The 24,586-nt window shown below is 40.7% G+C and overlaps 1 protein-coding gene across 2 annotated transcripts in view; it reads right to left on the bottom strand.

The window, feature by feature from the left end:
- The window catches only part of CNTN3 (contactin 3), a 238,028-nt gene that overhangs the window by 8,197 nt on the left and 205,245 nt on the right, over window positions 1-24,586 (bottom strand). Inside the window, exons 11-18 of one of the 2 annotated variants that reach the window (XM_005304980.5) lie at window positions 23,702-23,877; window positions 11,422-11,539; window positions 9,979-10,137; window positions 9,732-9,881; window positions 8,236-8,306; window positions 6,989-7,223; window positions 6,679-6,794; window positions 2,812-2,998 (exon numbers count right to left, since the gene is read on the bottom strand). In XM_005304980.5, the coding sequence (XP_005305037.2) occupies window positions 2,812-2,998; window positions 6,679-6,794; window positions 6,989-7,223; window positions 8,236-8,306; window positions 9,732-9,881; window positions 9,979-10,137; window positions 11,422-11,539; window positions 23,702-23,877 (1,212 nt within the window). The remainder of the gene's footprint in view (window positions 1-2,811; window positions 2,999-6,678; window positions 6,795-6,988; window positions 7,224-8,235; window positions 8,307-9,731; window positions 9,882-9,978; window positions 10,138-11,421; window positions 11,540-23,701; window positions 23,878-24,586) is intronic. The other variant, XM_005304982.5, reaches the window with a different exon arrangement.

The raw sequence follows: 24,586 nt of genomic DNA on the forward strand, positions 1-24,586 counted from the left end.
AATGTGACTGGTTGACTTTCCCTCAGAGAGTTCTAATTAGGTTTATTCCTGTCATGGTGACACAAAATGAATTTTACCATTAGATTTATGGGAATTAAAATAGGGGAGTTGCTCTGATGGATCAATATATTGCACCTCTGCTTTTAGTTCTGCCTGATGGGATTGAAAACAATGAAGCTATTAGGGCAAGTTTTAACAGCCTTTGCTAGGAGGTCACCTTCAGTGATACTCTTACAAGGTTAAAACAAATGTGATGATACTCTCTTAGAAATATGAAAATGTGCATAATATTTAACAGGGGGAAACACTGTTTCCAAGGTGGTTGATACCGAACCTGCAATGGAAACAATTTAGTATGGCTTACAGCAGTGTTTTTCAACTGGTGCTTTCAGACCCCCCAGCCTCATGGTGAGTGTAATGAGAAGCAATCACTGGCGTTGTGAGGCAAATTTTGTAACAATCTAATGCAAAGAAAATCTTGCTTTCCCCCCTCTCTGAACACCCTTACCCATGCAAATCAGGTTTTCTGTCAACCTCTCAAAACACCCCCATAAATACATTTCTATAGGCTTAGCACTGAAACACTATTTTTTTACTCTTACTTTTATAAGATATGAAGGACTCGGGGAGGGGGGGGCACATTTTTTTTCCATTGAATAAGGACTTGCCAGCCTGAAAAGGTTGAGAAACATTGGCTTTAGCCATAATGCATTGATTATGACGAGAATGTTGACCATTGAACCCTCATGATCCATGACTATGGTATGTGACTTGTATGTTTCATGTTAGAGGTTAATATTAACTAATATCGTATGGGTTGCATGCAAAAATGTGGAAAGTGCAATTGTAACATATATAATCATATGCACAATAAGAAGGGCATTATTCAAAAAGATCTGAGGGGGTATTGGTGGGAATTAAAAAGCTTAAAATGTGAGCTGATGGAAGAAAGGGACACTTATTTTCAACAACTTTTAATGAAAAATGTGTCCACGTTGCACTGAAAATTGTGAATTTTCAAATTTTTCAAACAGTTCTACTCAAAAGAAAGTAGAGAATGAAAAGAAAGGAACGAGATGGTGAGGAATGTTTCATGAGTGGAAAGTTTGGAGGAATTCTGAAAAAGCCGTGTTTGAATTAAAGTTTTCCTTAGAGAAGATGAGAAGACTTGAAACATTAAAATTCTTTGCATGAGTACTAAAGTTGTGCAGAAAGCTGTTTACTTTCACTTAATATGAGGGATACAAAAAATTTTAAAATTGCCACACACTTCTGTTGAACCATAATCTATTTACCTTCATTACTCACTACCAAAATATTGATGTGTAGCTAGAAACTTTTTAATCAGCCTGTTCCATCTATCAGATGTATTCATTCAGGGCCAAATTCAAAGCCCACTGAAGTCAACAGCATGAGGCCTTAATTCAATAACTACCACAGTCAAGTGGTTTTGTCTCACTTGGTTTTGTATATTCGTCCAAGACGCCACGATGTCACAAAATTAGGACTGCAGCATCAGTGAATGGGTCAGGCAGTAATCAGTGGACTTAGGGAAGAAAACTTGCATTTATACAAAAATATGAGCAAGAAGGCTCAGTAAAATGATAGTTAAACTGGCAGTGGTGTTTTTACTTAACACTTTTTGATACGGGATATAGTAAAATTGACAATACGATAATGTAACCATTCTAACAAAACAATATTTAGCATTTCTATGGAACACTTTTAAAATTCTAATGGGAAAAATCCTGCCTGCCTTACTCATGTGAGTAGCCACAATGACGTTAACTTTATTGGGGCTATTCTTCAAGGGCCAGAGTCTGATAAACTGACTCACATATTGGGATTGGCCATGGGACTACTCAAGATAGAATTGCATTAGTAAACATATCAGAGTCTGGGTCTCTGTGTATATACACCTCTACCCCAATATAACGCAACCTGATATAATCCGAATTCGGATATAACGCGGTAAAGCAGCGCTCCGGGGCGCAGAGCTGCGCACTCCGGCAGATCAAAGCAAGTTTGATATAACACCGTTTCACCTATAATGCGGTAAGATTTTTTGGCTCCCGAGGACAGCGTTATATCGGGGCAGAGGTGTATTTGGCCCTTTATTCAGATTTACTTGTGGATTTATGTTAGTTAAAAAGCAATGCTTCAAAATTTATGGCATTGATTCTGAACTGTGTATAAACATCAGAACACACACAAAACATTTCCTATTCTGTGGAAATTATCACAGCCTTTCTGAGTATTTGTGTGTTCTCTGGAGTTAAATCTTGTTTTAGTAGTAAAGTGGTATCTTGTAAGTAATCTGGGCAAGAGAACACAAGAGTCAACATAAGTGATTGTTTTACATGAACTGCAGTCCACCTCCAAAGTCAGGTTCTAGAGAACTTATATTATAAAGCCATGAAATATTCAGTGAGTCACTAGGTTCCACATAGCAGAAGATTGTTTTTCAACATCATAAAATCAAACCTGACTTTTGAAAATTCTTCGTCAGTAAGAAGAATTTAGTAGTCCAGATTCACAAACGTTTGGAAATCAGTGGTGGTGACTTTCAGCTAGTCGGGTCCATGAACATGTTTGACTTTTGCATAACCATGATCATGAACAACATCCACAGAAGTGGGTGTTGGCTCTGGGCTTGAATTTGAAAAAGTGCGAGGGTTCTATTTTATATGAAAGTCTGGTTCATTTGTTCCTCTCATCATTCCCAATAATGCACACGTTCTCCCTTTTGCCTGCAAGTGATGAAAACCCATGATGGCCCTCCCCTCATTTATTTAGACTGATGATACCCACGTGTCTTTTTTGTGGTGGCATTGACGGTGGCACTAAAGGGTCCTGACCCAGCACTGTTATATGCCCGGACAGCTGTGTAATATGCTAAGTTGCTCTTCAAGCCTGTTATTCTTACTGATGTCTCATTCCCTGTAGCTTTTACTCTATTTGAAGATTCTTCTTTTCCACCATTATTCCAGTACGTGACCTATAATACAAAACATAACGAGTTAAAATGTTTTCATGACAAAATGTTCATACGCAGTATTATCTCTGATTCCTGTAAGTGCTTTTTTCTCTCTTGAAAATGGTGGAATTACCTTAAAGTTTCAGAAATAATACATATCCTATGAAATTACCATCCCTACTGCCTATCTGGCTTTACTTTTCATACTAATATTTCTTTCTTAGTGTAGTTATAGAAAGAAAGGAAACTAAAATGTTAGAGACTATTTGAATGAAAATGATGACAGAGGAAAAGCATTAGTTCATCATTACATTCTCTGCCCTGTGCTGATTGGCTGTTTGCTCCAACCCTCTCCCTCCCTTACAGCCTCTTCACCTCAACTTCCCGCCATACGTGCCCCTCTCATCCTCGTCTTCCTGCCCTCTCTCTTCAATGTCACCTCTCTCCTCACTTTTCTTTCCATGTAGCTGATACGCTCTTAACTAGGCCCTCCACCCCCCAAAATCATAGAACTAACATGACGTTTGCTGCCAACATATCGTTCACACTGTTTGTGTGTTCTATCCCTTCTCCCACCCCGTGTCTGCCTCATCTATTTAGACTGTAAGCATTTCCAAGCAGGGGCTGTCTACTATTTGGTGTTTGTACACCACCTATCACAATGGGACCCCATTCTTGGTCCTTAGGCAGTATCGTAACAAACACGATTAACAATAATAAACAAACAATAATACAACACACACTAAACTCATTAGAAAACTGTATCTTATAAAACAGTTCCCATGGAAATTAAAGCTGTCATTCAAAAAGTATCAGCTTGAGGCAGACAGAGAGATAGAGCCATGACTGCCATCACAGGGATCACTATACAATACACGCCCATTCTGGTGGGTTCTCAAAGATATTTGGAAAGAGACACCACACTTACAGAGAGAGAGAGAGAACGAGAGAGAGAGAGAGAAAAGAAAATTCTCTACTATATAGAACCTATACATTGGACATCAGTGACCCTAGCCTCTGTTTGCCAGAAGCTGGGAATGGGCGACACTTGATGATTATCTGTTCTGTCCATTCCCTCTGGTACACCTGGTATTGGCCACTGTTGGAAGGCAGGATACTGGGCTAGATGGACCCCCTCCCTTAGTTTATTTTCCAAGCTGAATAGCCCCAGAATTCTTATCCTCTCCTCATATGGAAGCTGTTCCATACCCTTAATCATTTTTGCTGCCCTTCTCTGTACCTTTTCCATTTCTAAAATATAATATTTGAGATGGGGTGACCAGAACTGCATGAAGTATTGAAGATATGGGCATTATGGCATTATGATATTTACTATCTTATTATCTAAACCTTTCCTAATAGCTCATAACATTCTGTTCGCTTTTTTGACTGCCGCTGCACATTCAGCGGATGTTTTCAGAGAACCATCCACAATGATGCCAAGATCTCTTTCTTGATTGGTAACAGCTAATTTAGACCCAATCATTTTCTATGCATAGTTGGGATTATGTTTTCCAATGTGCACTACTTTGCATTTATCAACATTGAATTTCACCTGCCATTTTGATGCCGTGTCACCCAGTTTTGTGAGATCTTTTTGTAGCTCTTCGCAGTCTGCTTTACTATAGAGCAGGGGTCGGCAACCTTTCAGAAGTGGTGTGCTGAGTCTTCATTTATTCACTCTAATATAAGGGTTTGCGTGCCAGTAATACATTTAAACGTTTTTAGAAGGTCTCTTTCTATAAGTCTATAATATATACTGAAACTGTTGTATGTAAAGTAAATAAGGTTTATAAAATGTTTAAGAAGCTTCATTTAAAATTAAATTAAAATGCAGAGCCCCTGCACTGGTGGCCAGGACTCGGGCAGTGTGAGTGCCACTGAAAATCAGCTTGTGTGCCGCCTTCGGCACTCGTGCCATAGGTTGCCTACCCCTGCTATATAGTAATTTTGTATCATCTTCAAATTTTGCCACATCACTGTTTACCCCTTTTTCCAGATCATTTATGAATGCGTTGAACAGCACTGGTCTCACTACAGATCCCTGAGGGACACCGCTATTTACCTCTTTCCATTCTGACCATTTATTCCAACCCTTTGTTTCCTTTTCTTTAATCAGCTACTTAACCATGAGAGGACATTTCCTCTTATCCCATGACTACTTACTTTGCTTTAGAGCCTTTGTTGAGCGACTATGTCAAAGGCTTTCTGAAAGTCCAAGTACACTATATCCACTGGATCATCCATGTCCACATCTTTCTTGTCCCCCTCAAAGAATTCTAATAGATGGGTGAGGCATGATTTCCCTTTGAGAAAGCCATGTTGACTCTTCTCCAACAAATCATGTTCACCTGTGTCTGATAATTCTGTTCTTTACTATAATGTCAACCTATTTTCCTGGGATTGAAGTTAGGTTTACCGGCCTATAATTGCCAGGATTGCCTCTACGGCCTTTTTAAAAAACTGGCATCACATTAGCTATCCTCTAGTCATCTGGTACAGAAGCTGATTTCAGTGATAGGTTACATACTATCGTTAGTGGATCTGCAATTTCATATTTGATTTCCTTCAGAACTCTTGGCTGAATACCATCTGGTCCTGGTGACTTATTACTTTTTAAAACCTCCTCTATCAGTACCTGAATCTGGGCCAGTTCCTCAGATTTGTCACCTAAAAAGAATAAGCTCAGGTGTGGGAATCTCCCTCACAACCCCCTCAGTGATAACCAATGCAAGAATTCATTTAGCTTCTCCACAATGGCCTTGTCTTCTTTGTGTGCGCCTTTAGCACCTTGATCATCCAGTGGCCCCACCGCTTGTTTGGCAGGCTTCCTGCTTTGGATGTACTTACATTTATTAGTTTTTGAGTCTTGCTAGTTGCTCTTCAAATTCTCCTTTGGCCTGGGTAATTATACTTTTACGCTTGACTTGCAAGAGTTTACACTCCTCTCTATTTTCCTCAGTAGGATCTGACTTTCAATTTTTAAAGGATTTCTTTTTGCCTCTAACCTTTTTGCCTCTTTTAGTCTGTTTAGCCATGGTGGCATTTTTTTGGTCCTCTTACTATTTTTTAAAATTTGGGGTATACATTTAATTTGAGCCTCTATTATGGTGGTTTTAAAAAGGTTCCATTCAGCTTGCAGGCATTTCACTCGTGACTTTTCCTTTTAAGTTCTGTTTAACTAACTTCCTTATTTTTGTGTAGTTCCCCTTTCTAAAGTTAAATGCTATTGTAGTGGGCTTCTTTAGTTCCTACCACCACAAGGATGATACATTTCATTACATTGTGGTCACTATTACCAAGTTTTTCAGCTATATACACCTCTTGGACCAGATCCTGTACTCCACTTAGGACTAAATCAGAATTGCTTCTCCCCTTGTGGGTTCCAGGACTAGCTGCTCCAAGTATTAGTCATTAATGGTGTCTACAAAATGTATGTCTGCATCCCACCCTGACCTAGTCCATATAGCTGAAATCCTCCCCCACCCCCAATTATTATTGAGTTTTCTATTTTTAGACCCTATTTAATCTTCCTGAGCATTGCACAATCACCATCCTGGTCAGGTGGTTGGTAATATATTCCTACTGCTATGTTCTTATTGTTATTTGAACATACTGCATGACTGCTAACTCACAAATAAATGATCAGGAAATAAAACATAATTATGGTCATGCTACCTTACTGGAGGGTGCATAGTTACCTCATAACCCAGTAACCGTCCACTACTCATTTTCCAAGGAATGGCATTCCAGGCAACTTCAATTACTGAAGATGACAAGCTTTTTGCAGAGACACCAGAAGGTGCTATTGTAGGCTCTGTATTTGGAAATAAAAAGAGAACAATAGTAAACAGGAATGGCAAATGGTAAAGAGGAAAATAAAAATGTCAGTATGGCTTTTAATTGAAAATGGCCTCAGTGATATCTGCTAAGCAAATATTCATTCAGCTGTTGTAATATTATATCAAACAGGCATTAAAAAACCATTCAAGAGATGATTCAAACGCATACCCTCTTCAGCAGAAAAGACTGTGGTTACTGGGCTAAATGGCCCTTCTCCTTTATTATTATATACACCAACTTTGACTTCATACGGTGAAAATGGCAGGATGCTTTCATTTCTAAAGACATATCTTGGTGTATCAGGAGATGTGACTACAGTCTGTATCCATGTCGTAACGCCAAGAGGTCGGAAAGCAACAACATATCCAAATCCTTCACCATTTTGTAATTCTTCAGGAACAGGCTGTGCAAAAACAAGGATACAAGTTCATGGGTTATGTACGGTATATTAAAGTGTGCTCCCCTCAGGCTACCTCACGATTTGTACAGGAAGATTGCCTTTAACAACAGAATAAATTGTTAGGAACGTTGCTTGTTTTTCACTAAGTAAATTGGATTGACAGACCCTGATTAAATATTTTTTAAAATGTTGGTCACATTTTATATTAAGGTTCCATTTATAAATTGTTTATAAAAGATTAAAAAGTGCTTAATTGATATATGTACGAAAAGTTCATCAGGACACCGCATTGCTTACTACTATGGGTTATAACTATTTAACACCTACTGAAGTGACAACCATCTATAACACACAGTACTTATCAGAACATAAGAACGGCCATACTGGGTCAGACCAAAGGTCCATCCAGCCCAGTATCCTGTCTACTGACAGTGACCAATGCCAGGTGTCCCAGAGGTAGTGAACCTAACAGGTAATGATCAAGTGATCTCTCTCTTGCCATCCATCTCCACCCTCTGACAAACAGAGGCTAGGGATGTAATGTAATATGAATGTAACATGTTTGTAACATGTTTATAACATTTACTAACCTTTTATAAACAATTTATAAATAAAACCCTTAATATAAAGTGTTACCAAACTGTCTTCTTTACTCCTATGTCCAAAACTAGCAGAATCAAGGAGAAACTCCAGAGTGCCACTGGGAGTGGACAAAATTAAAGGCATAACTCTTCTGTTTGACTCTTCAACAATGTTTCTACACTTCTCTTAACATTTGTGCTAAGCCAGGAGCAATCTCAGGCATGTCAACTATATTTTCTGTTGATTCTGTTCTAGGACAGTAACTAATGGAAGTGAAAGCGGGAAGGAAATATGCATAGCTCACATTATAGAATGTTAGCACACTCATATGTCCTAGATGAGATGCTGCTGAATGCAAGGGGTTTGATCTCTGAGCGGGAATTTGAATGAAAAGAGTTATTCTTGGAAGATTATCTCTTGCCAGAAAACTTACATCCCATGTTATGACCAGTTCAGATCTGCTGCCTCCTCCCCCACTTACTTCAGATGGGGGTATTTCAGGAACTGTGAAGAAGAAACGCATAGTTTAGGTAAACATATAGATACATACTAAACAGATGACTTTGTATGACACTAATCTATGCTTTGAAGGGAACTCAGAGTTTTACTCAATTTGTTGCTCAAAACAGGGCAGTTGTTTCTACACTGTTGTGTGGGCCCAATCCTTGGAAGCACCAAGCACTTCCTGCACTCATTTTGCTTGTGCACTTGCTGTGCCTGGCACAGAACTTACAGGAGGAACTCACTGATTTGCAGGATTGCACCCTGGTTTAAAATTTAAGAGCCCCCGAACAACTTGAGACATGCTGTGTCATGCTGGGTACGCTACACAGATCACTTGTGCAATGCTCTTACTCAGTGTAACTACCACCTTATTGGAATTCATCAATATATTCTCTTGGGACACATGTCTTATATGTACCAGGTGCACCAAGATCAAAAGAGGAGAAGAAAATCAAAAGTGGCAAAACTAACCAAACTAATTTGATCTACGAATGAAAAAAAAATGACAACCTATAAACAAATTAGCAGTAACCTTGCCAGCATGACAGCATTAGATTTTCATGAGAAAGATGATTATTGAATAATTCCCTCCCGTGTCCTGAGCAGAAAAATATTACTGTTAGATAATCACACATGCATACTTTATGCTCCAACTCTTTGTATTCTCTATAAACCTTTATGATGCTGATTACAAAGAAAATCCCAATCTTCACTTATACTCAAGTCCCCTTGTGTTTCTCAAGCATTAAAAACAGGGCTTGTTCGATAGAGTAATTTTCTAGCCCTGTGCTTTGCTTTTTTTTTTTTAAAGAGTCCTTTAATACTTCAGTGCTTCAGAGAAAATGCAACTATTTAGTGACCTTCTCTAGTAATTCCATCCTGTAGTGATTAAAATTGGTTTTCCTTATCTTAGCATGTGAGCACTAGAGTGTGTGCTTCGTTATCCATCACCTATGAGCGTTCAATAGCACTAATGGCAGAACATTAAATGTGTGAGGAAGGCAGCGCTCCCATGCCGTACTATGAAAACAACTTGTTACTGTCTAGTACAAATGATGCTTTCTTCTGGTTGAACTAAGTGCAAATGTGAAGCAATCCCATGTTGAAACTTGCACTGTTGTCCTCCTTTATTTAATGAAATAAAGAAATCCCCTCTACATCCATTGAAATCTGTAGCCTCTACATAGCTGACTGAACACAATGAGATCTCAGCATGCTGTAGCATGTATTGGGATGTTTTATTGATGATAGCAGTGGAGCAAGGCCACTCATCTAGCTGCATGGAAAAATCACAAACAAATTAGGTCTGGTGCCTTTATATTGGACCGTAGTTCAAAACTGGTATGAAACGGATCATAGGTCTGAATGCTGTTCTGTAGCCAAGGCATTTTAATTATAAACAAACAAATAGAAAAGCCCACTAACCTGCCTCTTCAGTTCTTACTTTTTCTGAGGGTAAACTAGGTTCTCCACCTCCAATTTTGTTATTGGCAACGACACGAAATTCATATTCAACCCAAGGGTTTAAATCCACTACCGTGGCCGTGTAAGTGTTTCCATCGATGACATCAGGAACTATTCAATAAAATTGTGGGGTATTAGGAACTTCTCCCTCCCCTTAAGCAACCATTTCAACTGGATAGAGACACTGTAACAAGATTTCTTGTTTTACCTGTTGTGACTTTCTGCCAACCCACTGAAAATGGTGTTCTCGCCTGAATGGCGTAAGTAGTGACTGGGCTGTGATTATCTGCGCCCTCTTGCCAAGAGAGCTGAGCTGTGGTATCCGTGATTTCATCCACTTTCACGTGTTCAGGGGGGCCAGGGGAGCCTAATGCAATCAGAAAGCAGACTGAGAAGTTGGTGGTATGCTGTGAAGGTAGCAAAATCCACAAATACAGCCCCAACTGATTCCTATTTTACCAGCACTGTGGGGGGAATAAAACAATTTAGCTTGCAATAAAAATACCAGTTTTCACATTTCCTGAACTTCTGTCTGGTATTTTATAACTGTGAAAACCAAGTTCTGAAATGGTAATTCCAAAACTATAACACAGATGATAGGTTCTTTCAGGGACTTTTGTTCAGCAGGATTCCTCTACCTTTCCAAATGCAATGTCTTTTTCTTTAGTCTTTGATGTCCTCCTTTAATTTACTAATACGGTTCTGCAGTCCTCCAATTTGTTATCTAAAGCTGTTTTCTGTATGATGCACTGCAGTAATTTTTCAGCACAACATCAGATCAGCACCCTGGACAGCAATTCACTCAGGCAAGCTTTCTGCAGCATGCTGGAAAATCCTGATTCTGTGAGACCCTGCAAAAGATGCTGCTTTTGCCTCACACACAACAGGAGAGGAAATTATTATTATGGTGGTAGCACTTCAGAGCCCTAGTCATGGACCATTGTGCTAGGCGATGCACAAACAGAAGATGAAAACTGGCCTTGCCCCAGGGGTGGTGGTAGTGATGAAATGCTCAACAGTTCAGCCACCACTGTAAAATGTCAAGTGCATTTTAAAATACACCGAATGAATGTAGATTTTGGAATTTTCGTCACTGTATTATAGCTGTTTTTCTTGCAATAAGTTCAGCTGGCTAATCAATAATGAGAGTTTATTTGGAGCTACAGTTTAATCTCTAACAGCTAAAATAAATCTTGAGTTAAAATAAATACCATCAGATTCCATAATTTGGACTACATTGTGTCTCGAGGACAAAGCCTCAGGAGTGGCAGGTGTATGAGGGGGCCACAATTGCCTATCTGCTCCTTTGGTGTAGGTCATTCACAATTGCATTTCTACTAGCAGCAAGTGTCTACACCCCTGCCCTCCCCTCACTAGCTCAACTAGCCATGAGAACAGGTGTGAAGCCAGTGCTCCTTCCACTGCCTGCTCCTCCAGATTCCAAGGAGAGTGTAAGTGGGTGTGCAGGGCCCAAGCAGGGCTGTGTGTACATGCACATGGCAGGTGAGGGGACTGGGGAGAGGAGAGAGTATTCATACTCTCCATTCCTCACCTACATGTGCGTATAGTTCAAGTGACAATCTTCTATGTTTCACAATGTCAGCTAGGAAAGTCATTAGAAAATAAGATCAGCAAAATAGCCAAAGTTTACCTCGTACTATCAGATCTGCTGCCGATGATACACTATCCACTTCTGTCTTTACCATGCAAACATATTTTCCACTGTGTTTCAGCTGGATGTTTCTAATCATTAAGTCTCCTGATGCACTCTGTTGAATACATAAAGTTGTTATATATTTAGTTGTTAATATAATGCAAGGTTCATGTTCTATTAACTAATAAACAAGCAGTCCAAAATGTCCAATGTTTCCAAAGTACAGCTGCTCTGTAAGGAGGAGAAAATGTGCTCACCACATGTTATAACTAATATGCTTCTGTTGACCTCTGACCTCCTGAACTGATTTTGGTAGGTCTGTATCTAACGAGCTTATCTAATTTATATGTTAAGAAATGTTAAAAATGCCAATAAGGAAAGCAAGTAAAGCTGTAATGTAAATAGGGGGAAACAGAAAATTTATAAAAATATTTGTTACAGGCTCTGCAAAAGTATGAGGCCTAGTTAGTTAGCCTACAGTTCTTGGCCTAGGGTTATACGACTTAGCAATATGTATCTTGTGATAAACAAGAAATCCACAAAAGGTCTGTTTACGCTTGAAATAACAGATTTCTAGGGGATTTCTGGAATATGTATGCATGAAGTTAACCACATTAATATGTTGGAAATATTAGCGAATGTCTTGACACAAATAGCTTATGTTAGCAATCAGAATGCCAATTATGGTTCCTTGGAATGACATATATGCAAAAAGGGGCTGAAACTTAAATCAAATACGGTCCTGGAATTGTAGGGTTGTAAGGTCAAGGTGTAGAGTGGAAGTGTATGCTCAGTCCCTAGTTGGGACATCAGGATGACAGGATTGTGGAAACTTCAATGTCATCCACTTACAGTGGTTCTCCACTTACTTTTCCTTCCATTTTCTCTTCTGATACATCTGGTGGTCTCCATAAGGTTGTGAGTATGCACAATGCAGGGGGTTGTTTTGGTATACAGCATACTGCTGATTGTCCGAATAGCAGGGGGGACACTGCTTTTATTTGGATAATTGGGAGTTCAGACAATCGAGAAGACAGAAGCCATTGAGCAGTGGGGTGCCCTTTCCTGCAACCAGAGGCTCCTCCTCCTTCTTGCAGTCCTGCCCCACCAGAAGCCTAGACTCCCCTTCCTCGCCCTTTGCACCTGCAAGGATTAGGTGTCATCAGCCCTGCAACAGCACAGTAAGCCCTCTGCAACTCCACTGTCACAGCCCTGCTCAGTCACTCCCATGATTTTACTTGTGATGCACTAACCTCATCTCCTATAATACATTAATGTAGTTGCCTGACTCAAAGGACCTTTTATTAGTCACTTGTGGAGTTTGCATTCTAAATAGAAGGGTACACTCTTAAGCAGCCTCCTAGTATAGTCCAGATATAACAGACTTTTAGAAAAGGTAGCCATGTGAAATTGGTATGAAAAAATTCAGCTTCTTCTGTAGGTGTGTGAGTAAAATAGAATGTGACAATGCAAGATTGGATTGGTTTTAGAGAGTCAATTTTGCTGCCCCCACCCCCAATCAAACTGTTGTGTCCTTACATGAGATAAAATTGTAGGTGAGAATCACAACATTAATTTTTTTCCTTCTGCAGACTTTCCATGGTAGGTGTTCCATATTTAATGTCACATGAATACCTTTCTTTAAAAGGAGTTGTACATTTGTAACTCTTTGGCTGAATTCACACGATTTTAAGATTCCCTTGATGTTATTTTTGGTTTTTAACTGAGCATTTCATCCATAGTGCGTTCTTCTTTCCTCAGACTGCACTGTATGCACTTGCTTTACATTGATTTCCTCCTGTGTGTGGAGAGGGTAGACATGAGTCTTGACTGATAGCTGTAATTTCAAAATGCACTGGGAAGTGTTAGGTTTGCAACTTAACATTTATTTCTGCAGTACTGCTTTAGGGTTTGATCCTGCATTGGATACACTCTTTCTCTTTGTACAGCCACAGAGGAAGATTCTTCAGAAGAAGGGATATCCCCTCTTTCTAGCTGCTGAGTAACTCCTAAGGCATTTCATATCCCATCTTCCCAAGAGATGAGTCTCTAAGTCAGTTTCTAAACCAGGGGTTGGCAACCTACGGCACGCGTGCCAAACACGGCACGCAAGCCGATTTTGAGTGGCACGCAGCTCCCCTGATGCGGTCCTGGCTCCCAGCCCCACTCAGCCCCCCTGCCCACCGCTCTCCCCTGCAGGGGCAGGAGGCAGAAGCTTGGTTCTGCAGCAGCCAAGCTTCCCCCTCCCCCTCTTCTTTCCCCAGCGTGGTGCTTTCCTGCCCCTCCCCCTCTCCTTCCCTGCGCCAATCAGCTGATGGTCCTAGCGAGGGGGAGGGGGAAGAGCGGCAGCATGCACACAGCTCCATACAGGAGGCAGAGAAATGTAGGGACGGAGACAGAGGGAAGGGGGTGTAACAGGGCATACCCCTTCCAGCCCCCTGCCATGAGCCTCTCAGGGGCTGGAAGGGGTATGTCCTGCACCTCCCACAAGCCGAGCACCCCAGCCTTCTGCCCTGCATCCCCCACATCCTCCAGCCCTCTGCCCTGAACCCCTGACACCCTAACACACACCCAGCCTTCTGCCCTGCACCCCCACAGCTCCATCCCTCTTCCCTGAACCCCAACACACACTCAGCCTTCTGCCCTGCACTCCCACACACCCCCAGCCCTCTGCCCTGAACCCCCCATACCCCAACACACACCCAGCCTTCTGCCCTGCACCCCACAGCCCCATCCCTCTGCCCTGAACCCCCCACACACTCCCACACACCGCCAGCCCTCTGCCCTGAACCCCCATACCCCAACACACACCCAGCCTTCTACCCTGCACCCCCCACAGTCCCCAGTCCTCTGACCTGATCCCTGAACCCCCCCCCACACACCCAGCCTTCTGCCCTGAACCCCCTCCCCCAGCCCTCTGCCCTGACCCCTGAAACACCCACCCCCTGGTCTGGGGTCCCGGCCGCAGGCCCTACTCAGCCCGCTGCTGGCCTAGGTGAACAGAACCCCAGGCTGGCAGCGAGCTGAGCAGGCTGGTTGCATAAGATCAGCATTTTAATTTAATTTTAAATGATGCTTCTTAAACATTTTGAAAACCTTTTAGTTATATAATATAGACTTATAGAAAGAGACCTTCTAAAATGTTAAAATGTATTACCGGCACGCGAAACCTTAAATTAGAGTGAATAAACGAAGACTCGGCACACCACTTCTGAAAGGTTGCCGACCCCTGTTCTAAACTCAGTTATACTGGGGTAAATCTGGGGTCAAACTGACTCCAAAGGAACTATGCTAGATTTACACTCATGGAGCCAAAATCAGAACCTGGTCCCCCTGACTCAGCCTGATTATAGCCTGGAAATCCTGCCACTCGCAGAAGAATTTTAAACAAGCCATCTATGGATCATTTAGTTGGTAGAAAGGTTCACTACTTGAGGCCCTCTATTCAAGGGTTATTACAGGAGAGGCAGCATTGTCTAGAGAGGTCATGTAGTCTACTGGACAGGACACTGGACTGGGAGTCATAATTATGGTGCTGCTTCTGATCTTCTGAGTGACTCTGGGCAAGTCATACACTTGACGAGGTGTGGGAGAAAGGAGAAGCGACACTGCTTTGGATGATTGCTGTTTTATAACCCTTATTGCACTTACAAATGTATGCCAAAGTCATCAGAAATGTACGTGGGCACTCTTTGCTAAGGGTTTCTTTGAGACTGCAATCTGAATGAATAAACATTGAAACTCTTTGGGGTGTTTGTTTTATGTTCACAACCATTAGCACTTGTATTTTGATCCTAATATTTCAAGGATCATTTGTTTCCAGAGAGACTGCCCATTATTAAAATACAAGGCTCTAAAATAAATTTTACATAAACTTGCAATATTGTTACCGGCTTGTCTCTCAGGCATTATTCCTGCTTCATTCAAGTCAAAAGAAATTTCACTGCTGACTTGAATGAGAGCAAAATCAAGCTTTTACTTTTGATTTTTTTAAGTGCTGGTCCCAGCAATACTACCCACAACCTCTTTGTGTAACACAACCTAAAAGCATGTTTTTAACAGCTCTCCTTACTGTATAGGAATAAATAAATGTAATGTTATGTTCACTAATATAATGCAGATGTAAATAATTACAGGAAAAGAATTTACAAGACAATGCTAACACTGGCTGCAATACCCCACAATATACTGAGGATATGTCTACACTGCAAATCAGGACGCATGACTGCAATATGTATAGACATATCCAAGGTAGCTTTAACCTAGTCAGCTTGGGAACCAATAACGTGAAGTGATGGCAACAAAAGGCTTCAAAATGGGCTGTATAAGCCCAACTGGGACCCTGCAGATGTACTTAGGTGGCTATCACTGAAGTGAATGCTGCTGTGACTTCACTGCTATTGGTACTTGACCTAGCTAGATTAAAGCTAATTTGTGTATCTCTACATGTGCTGTAATCACATCACCAATAGCAGATTAGACATACCCTAAGACTGAGCAATGCAAAGGCAACCTGGAGTACAGAAACTACCTGACGGGAAGTGCGCATTCAGCACATATTCTCAACATTGCAATTTATCAGCACAAACTAATCTTGTACTAAGCCTTCTACCCATAAATTTACCCAGAGGATTGTCAAATAAAATAATGTTACTTTAAATAAAAGTCTGACTGCTCCTTGGATGACAAGTTAGAATGGGCTAAACCAAATCCCCTTTTTAGTTGCGGTAAACAATAGAGTGCTGTAGAATAAGTTCCAATATTTTCCATACATTACATCCCAAATAATATGGTGCTATCAAAGTCCTGAAGTTTCACATAAATCATTCTGGGATACCTTGAAAATACTTGGCCAATACTGCTGCAACATAGCTGGTGCTCTCTACTGTCATTGATCATTAGAGAGTTCGCAACAGAGTAAGTTTCATTGGCATCTCTGGCCAACACAATTAAATCTTTGCTAGTGTGGACAAGTTACGGTGATAGGAAGGTCACCTTCTCCGCTGCATACGACCCTAACCTATGCAACACAAATTGGCAGCCCATACTATATGAGCACCTGTAACGGCATTGTGCTCCACAGAACTTACAAACTAAGGCCAGCGTGGAGTGAACCAACATGGTCAGTGTTGAAAGGAAATCCATGCTGCAGCTTTGCTCTGTGTATGTCTGCAAGTGTGCATCTGTTCTTACTGCTACTGGATGGAATTGGACTGAAAACAAACTAAATCCATCCTTGCATTTCATTTTGCTGGCTGGAAGACAATTTCAACTGCTGCTGGATTGTCTGAACAGGTGATATCTGAAGCAGTTTACAGGCAATCTGTTCACAATTTCAAAAACTGCTTGATTTGCCGTGCTGCTCCTATGACTCATCTTTCTAACCAAAAAGAGATGTAAAACAATGTTATATCCTGGCATTTTGGGGGTCCATATGGAAGAGCTGTATGTTGCGTAACAGGTGCTACCATAACATTTCTAAGAGCTGCTATATGTCAAAGATTGAAGGCATGCCACTTCCCTCAAGAATGTTCCAGGAACTCCCACTACATTATTGCTCATCTCAAAGAGAAAATATCAATTGAAAAGTTACTTTGCATTTGCCGCAGTCACTGCCAGCCACCACCAAAACTGGGGTCTCTAGCAAATTTTTCATACAGTGAATAAGAACATATGAATAGCCACACGGGGTCAGGCCAACGTCCATCTAGCCCAGCATCCTCTCTTCCAACAGTGGCTGGTGCCAGATCCTTCAGAGGGAATGAACAGAAGAGGGAAACTTATTGAATGATCATTCCCCTATGATCCAGTCCCAGATTCTGGTAGTCAGAGGTTTAGGGACACCCAGAGCATGGGGTTGCATCCCTGACCATCTTGGCTAACAGCCATTGATGGACCTATTTTTCATGAACTTATCTAACACTTTTTTGAATCAAGTTATAATTTTGGCCTTCATGACATCCCCAGCAATGAGTTCCACAGCTTAACTGTGTGTTGTGTGAGGAAGTGCTTCCTTATGTTTGATTTAAACCTACTGCCTATTAATTTCCTTGGGTGACCCCTCGCTCTTGTGTCACGTGAAGGAGTAAATAATACTTCCTCATTCACTTTCTCCACACCATTCATGGTTTCATAGCTCTCTATCATATCCCCCTTTAGTCATATGTTTTCTAAATTGAAGAATCCCAGTCTTTTTAATCTGTCCTCCCACAAAAGGTGTTCTATACCCTTAACCATTTTGCTGTGCTTCTCTGTACTTTTTCCAGTACTAATATATCTTTTTTTGAGATGGGCGACCAGAATGGCACGCGATATTCAAGGTGTGGGTGTACCATGGATTTATATGGTGGCATTATGATATTTACTGTCCTATTATCTAAACCTTTCCTAATGGTGCCTAACATGGTTAGCTTTTTTGACTTCTGCTGCACATTGAACAGATGTTTTCAGAGAATGATTCACAACGACGCCAAGATCTTTCTTGAGTAGTAACAGCTAATTTACACCCATCATTCTGTATGTTTAGCCGGGCTTATGTTTTCCAGTGTGCATTATTTTGCATTTATCAACATTGAATTTCATCTGCCATTTTGTTTCCCAGGCACCCAGTTGTGTGAGATCCCTTTGTAACTTCACACTCAACTTTGCACATAAACTATCTTGAGTAGTTTTGTACTATCTGAAATCTTTGCCATCTTACTGTATACCCCTTTTTCCAGATCATTTATGAACGTATTGAACAGCACTGGTCCCAGTACAGAAACCTGGGGGACACCGCTATTTACCTCTCTCTCCATTCTGAAAACTGACCATTTATTTCTACCCTTTGTTTCTTGTCTTTTAATCCGTTACTGATCCGTAAGAGGACCTTCCCTCTTATTCTATGACTGCCTACTTTGCTTATGAGCCTTTGGTGAGGGACCTTGTCAAAGGCTTTCTGAAAGTCCAAGTACACTATATCCACTGGATCAACATAGTCCATATGTTTGTTGGCCCCCTGAAAGAATTCTAACAAACTGGTGAGGCGTAATTTCTCTTTACAAAAGCCATGTTGACTCTTCCCCAACATATTGTGTTAATGTGTCTGATAATTCTGTTCTTTACTACACTTTCAATCAAGTTGTCTGATACTGAAGTTAAGCTTAGTGGCCTTAATTGCCAGGATTGCCTCTGTAGGCTTTTTTAAAGCTCGGTGTTACATTAGCTACCCTCTAGTCATCTGGTTCAGTCCTGGTGACATATCAATTTGTTCCAAAACCTCCTCTACTGACACCTCAGTCTGGGCCAGTTCCTTAGATCTGTCATCTAAAAAGAATAGCTCAGCTGTGGGAATCTCCCCTCACATCTCTGCACTAAACTCATTCAGCTTCTCCACAAAGGCCTTGTCTTCCTTGAGTACTCCTTTAGCACCTTGATCACCTTGATTGTCCAGTAGTCCACTGATTGTTTGGCAGGCTTCCTGCTTCTGATGTACTTTAAAAAATTGCTTTTTGTTTTTGTGTCTTTTGCTATTTGCTCTTCAAAAAATTTTTGGCCTGCCTAATTATCCCTTTTACACTTGACTTACCAGACTTTATGTTCCTTTTTATTTTCCTCAGTAGGATCTGACTTCCAATTTTTAAAAGGTGTCTTTTTGTCTGTAACTGCCTCTTTTACTGTGTTAAGCCATGGTGGCATTTTTTTGGTAAGCTTACTTTTTTTTTATATGAGCTATGCATAGAGTTTGAGCCTCTATTATGGTGTTTTAAAAAAATGTCCATGTAGCTTGCAAACATTTCACTCCTATGACTGTTCTTTGTAATGTCCATCTAACTAGCCTCCTTGTTTTTGTGCCACCCCCCTTTCTGAAATTAAATGCTACCAGAGTGGGTTTCCTTGGTATTTTACCCCCTACAAGGATGTTCAATTTCATTCCTTTATGGTCCCTATTACTGAGTAGTTCAGCTAGACCAGATCCTATGTGCCACTTAGGATTAAATAAAAAATTGCCTCTCCAGGATTAGCTGCTCCAAGAGGCAGTCATTAATGTTGTATTGAAATTTTATCTCTGCATACCAATCTGAGGTGACGTGTTCTCAGTTGAAATCCCCTATTATTATTGGGGAATATGAACTTCAAGTGTACGAATACGCCATCAGACACTTTATAAATCAGTATTCTGACTCATTTGCTCACTAAGGGCCCTATCCAACTCCCTCTGAAGTCTTTCCATTGAATTCAGTAGGAGCTGGATTGGGCCCCTGAGGTATTTTAGTTTGTCTTGTGGTTAACTTCTGTAGTCTCCAGTTAGCAGAGAACCAGTACCCCCTTGTCCAAACATTAATGACAAGGCTCCTGTTTCCTATACATACCCTCAGCTGTTGTTTCTTTATGGCAAATATTCCAATAAAAAGCTATATCCTTTAGACTTGTGGGTTAGCCAATGAAGAATCACTGGGATGAGTCCTGAGAGTGCTGAATAGGGCTGACTGAAAATTTTCCATCGAAACTGCTTTTTGATGGAAAACTGGATGTTCAACACAGTGAAAAAAAATAAAGAAAGTTGCCTTCCACTGAAAATTTTGACTTTTTCCTGAACAGCAAAAACTTTTCAGCTGGTTTTTTGATCAAAAACTTTGGGTTCTTGATTTATTTTTTTTGATGAAATTTTCACTGGAAAAAAAAATCAGTTTTCCAACCAGTTCATATCTACAACTGAAGTCACGCATATTGGAAGAGATCCTTTTATCAACGATTGTTAACCTTTCCCTTGTAATTTTATTATGTTTATGTAGAGCCTGTTTAGGTACTTTATTTGAAACGTAGTAACTAAATAATAACTATGCAGCAACATGGCAAGGTAACAGGCTGTGAAATCAGAGGATTCACATTGGGACATGACAGATGGTCAGCTTAAATTTCCAGAAAGATTTTTATAAAAAATTATAAGATCTACAAAAGTCTCTTTGCTCTCCAAAGAAACCTAATTTCTCTCGAAGGCAATTGCATTTAATCATGTGCCAATCTGTATATGGATCCTCTTTCATTCCACTGATTAAATGCTATGCCTCTTGAGAAGATTTTCAAAGGCACAGAAGGGCAGTTAGCACCTAAATTCTATTAACTTTCAATGGGAGTCGGACACCTAACTGGTCATTGGTTTCATCAGCAAGTAGGCAGAGCTGTAGGAAACGGAACGTTAATAAACCTACCGAGAGTCCAATGTTACCTGCTGAGGCTAAGTGGGCTGTCTACAACCACCTGGCTTTGGCAGTTATAGCAAACTTTACCTTTTATGCTTGGATTAAATGGATAATTGCAAAGAGTATTTAAAAACAACAACCTTTTAAATGCATTGCATTGTCTTAAATAGCATTTATTATACAAATATTTACTAATGGACACAACCACTCTCCTTCACACATAAAGATCTTGATGGTATGGTGATGGCCACACTATAAATACATTAGACAAACAGGCATAGGAAAAATAAGGGAGGAAAGATGACCTTGGCAATGGACTGAGACTCAGGAGATCTGAGTTCAGTTCCTGGCTCTGCCACAGGCTGCATATGTGACCTCAGGCAAGTCACTCTGGGTATGTCTACAGTGCAGTTATATACCCACAGCTGGCCCGTGTCAGCTGACTCGGGCTCGCAGGGCTCAGGCTATGGGGCTGTAAAATCACAGTCTAGACATTTGGGCTCAGGCTGGGGATGGGCTCTGTGACTCTGTGAGAGGGGAGAGTTCCAGATCCCGGGCTCCAGATCCCGAACCGCTAGACTGCAATTTTACAACACTGCAGCCCAAACCCCACAAGCTCAAGTCAGCTGATACGAACCACCTGCAGATGTTTAAATGCTATGTAGACGCCTTGGGCGCCTAGAATATCACTGGGATTCACAAAAGCCAGCATGCTAGGCAGCTCCCTGCCTAAAATAGCCAATGGGAGATGCCAAGGCAAGGGGTGTTTCCTAAGCCCTGCCCTTCTCGGGGAAGGTGCCTAGCATGCTGGCTAACAGAATAGCAAGCTTCGAGCAGTGAAAGGGAAAACCTGGAGCTTTTCCCATGTGTGTGACTAAAAACTAAATAAAACACCTGATTTTATATAGAAGTCATCCAAAAATGAAGCAATCCTCTTTTGTTTTGTAGAGTCTAGAAGCTTAAAATTTTAGAAGCCAAGTTTGCTCATTCACTGTAATCAACCAACCATTTTGCTAACTAGACAGAAAGCATGACGTTCAGAGACAATTCAGCGAGTGTCTGAAAATACAGACAAGTATTTTACAAGAGCCGAATGTCTTAATTAGAAGCCCAGATTGTGGCTTTTGTGACACAGCCCTGAGCAGGGAGTGCTGAAGAACCATACATTAGGAGGAGCACTGGAGAACATGAGCGCTCAGACAATTAACTACATTAGTCCTTAGAAACAGCTTACACGGGCCAGATACTCAGCTGGTGTAAATCAGTATAGCACCATTGACTACAATGAAGCTATGCCAATTTATACCAGCTGAGGATCTGGCCTCAAACTTTTAATCTATTTTCTTATTTACATACCTGTATCATTCAAATAAATGATTTCAAATTAGGCCAAAATATTCAGATGACATGGGGTCTTATACTGTCTGCTATGTTTATAACATGGCCCAGCATAGACATAGCTTTGAAAAGATCATCCTGGATTTATGTCATGCTTTAGTCTGTACTGATGAAGGAATGAGCGGTCCTCCCCTATACCAGATACTGGGGCAGTAATTTGCACATTCCAGCTTTAGTCTTGAAGGGAGCTCAAGCTGATGACTGTTGCCTTTGCCTGGGATGGAGAGGTGTTTAAATCCCCTTTTAGTTCTTTTGGGGATATGAAGATTTGACAGTTACAAATTCGAAATGCCTTTCAGATTTATCAAAGGGGTCTCCAAGGGTTACACAAACCTTCCAATCATCTTGAACCCATGTATGAATTTTCCTTTGAAACTATGTAATGCCATTGCATAGTGTTTGGATGCAAAACCAGGTGACGCTCAGCAATTTTTATTAAGAGCTGATGTAGAGAGCTACACAGAGGAAGCCATTCGCAGTGCACAGCAAATTTTAACAGTCCTACAAAATGCAGGAACTCTGCTACATCTCTCTTCTAGCACCCTAATTATTTACCTATATACAGGTATAGAGATCTCTTGTAACGGTTATGTTAAAACTTTGTGTGGGTTTAAACCCAAACCTCGGAGTGAAATTTGGGGTGGTACAAATCTACACAGACAAAATCGACACAAGGTTCACACGAACTTCTTACCAGTCTTACTTTGTAGAACTGCACAGTTGACGCATCTAACTCTGATATTGCTCTCTCTTAAGCGGACAGCATACGGTCAGGGTAAAAGGAGCCCTCTCTGATGTTTATTAATGGAGACTTCAGTATTTATAGGTATGAATCAAAGTGATATTGTTTAGAAAAAACAAATTTGATGGTTAAGTCAATTTGTGGTTGACTGTGGCAGAGACTAAAACATCAACGTTGTGCACCATTGAGGAATGCAAACACTGCGAAGAATATGGGATACATCTCATGAAGTACCTATTTAAACAGATTTCTGCGTGGCAGCAAACAACTTATTTTCAATTTATCTGGATCCTCACCTGTGGTTCAAAGAGATATTGTGGTTATGAAGTGTAAATAACTTTCTTTCATTTTTAATTCTTTTGTATTATTGGGCTTCAGGTATCTAATATCTGTATTATGGAATATGTATAGCAGCAAGCGCTGTGCCTGTAATTCTGAACAACTGATCTCCTTTGGGGAAGGCAATTCTACAATACTACGGGTATGTTTACCCTGTAGCTGGGAGTGGACTTCCCAGCTGGGGTAGACGGACACGTTAGCTCTGCTCAAGCTAGGATGCTAAAAATAGCAGTGTAGCTGGGGGCAGCACAGATGGGGACTCAGGCTAGCCAACCAAGTATGAGTCCAAGGAGCCCAGGTGGGTTTGTTCTCAGCTGGTTAGCCTGAGCTGGCAACTGCAACCCATAGCTACACTGCTATTTTTAGTGTGCTGGTTTAAGCAGAACTAGCACACATCTGTCTACCCAAGGTGGGAAGCATACACCCAGCTGCAGTGTAGACGTACCATAAGAAGAGAAGATCTGGTTGTATTTTGGCTACCATGTTAAATTTAAAAAAACAAAAACAAAACAAAAAACTGAAGTCACAAAGCGTGCAACATTTTTGCTCTTTTAAGTCAACCTTGTCTTTAAGATACATGCACTTATAATCAGAGAAACAAATGTTCACAACTTACCCCACCTACTTTCTCAAAATGAGAAGCATCTCTTTTGAAATCGGTGAGCGTTCCATTAAAATACCACGCAAAGCCAATGTCTAGCAATGGATCGTGCTGAACTTGGCACGGCAAGATTACACTCTCTCCAACAGTCACATCCATGTTTGAAGGTGCCAGAGTTATCCTTGTTGGCTCTATGGAGAGCAGAAATAGTCATTTTAGCCATCTCAGTAGTTATCCCACCTTTCTGTGTTACTGAGCTTTCTTTAAACATTCACATTCTATAAGATGAACTTGACCAGTGGCAGTCACTTTGGGTTAGTCAAATTCTATATTGTAAATATTATTGATCGAATTCTGTTCCTGAAGTATTGTGAGAGCTTATTAGCCTCAATAGGAGTTCCTGGTGGCTCCGAGTAGAATGTGACCTGCTGCGTAGTTTATAGTGCTCAACAAATTGCAATGCACACAAAAAAGTACAGTTCTATAGAAAATCTAATATTGCTAATAATTAAAGGAAAAATCTTCCTCTCTGATCCATACTGTGGATTTCTGTTGGATTTTTCTGCATGCTTTTTGTATTATTAGTGGAAGATCTACGTGTCAAGCAAGTACAGAATGTGGTAATTTTAGCCATTAATCTGTCAATCTCAAAGTGCTTTACAAACACCAGTTAACCCTGAAAGTAAAAATAGACCCATTTTACAGATAGCCAAACTGAGGAAGCATGGTTTAATTTTTTGCCCTAGATTATACAGAGTGTCAGTGTGCAAGCCAGTAGTAGTATCCAGATGACCTGACTCCAAGTGCCCTGGTCTAGGAACTATTTCACAATATAGATGAGAGATTTCCCCATTAAATTTAAAAAAGAACCAGAACTTATCTCTTTTTATTTAAGTATTT

This window comes from Chrysemys picta, chromosome 7 (assembly GCF_011386835.1).
Source record: "Chrysemys picta bellii isolate R12L10 chromosome 7, ASM1138683v2, whole genome shotgun sequence".
Classification (NCBI taxonomy): Eukaryota; Metazoa; Chordata; order Testudines; family Emydidae; genus Chrysemys; species Chrysemys picta.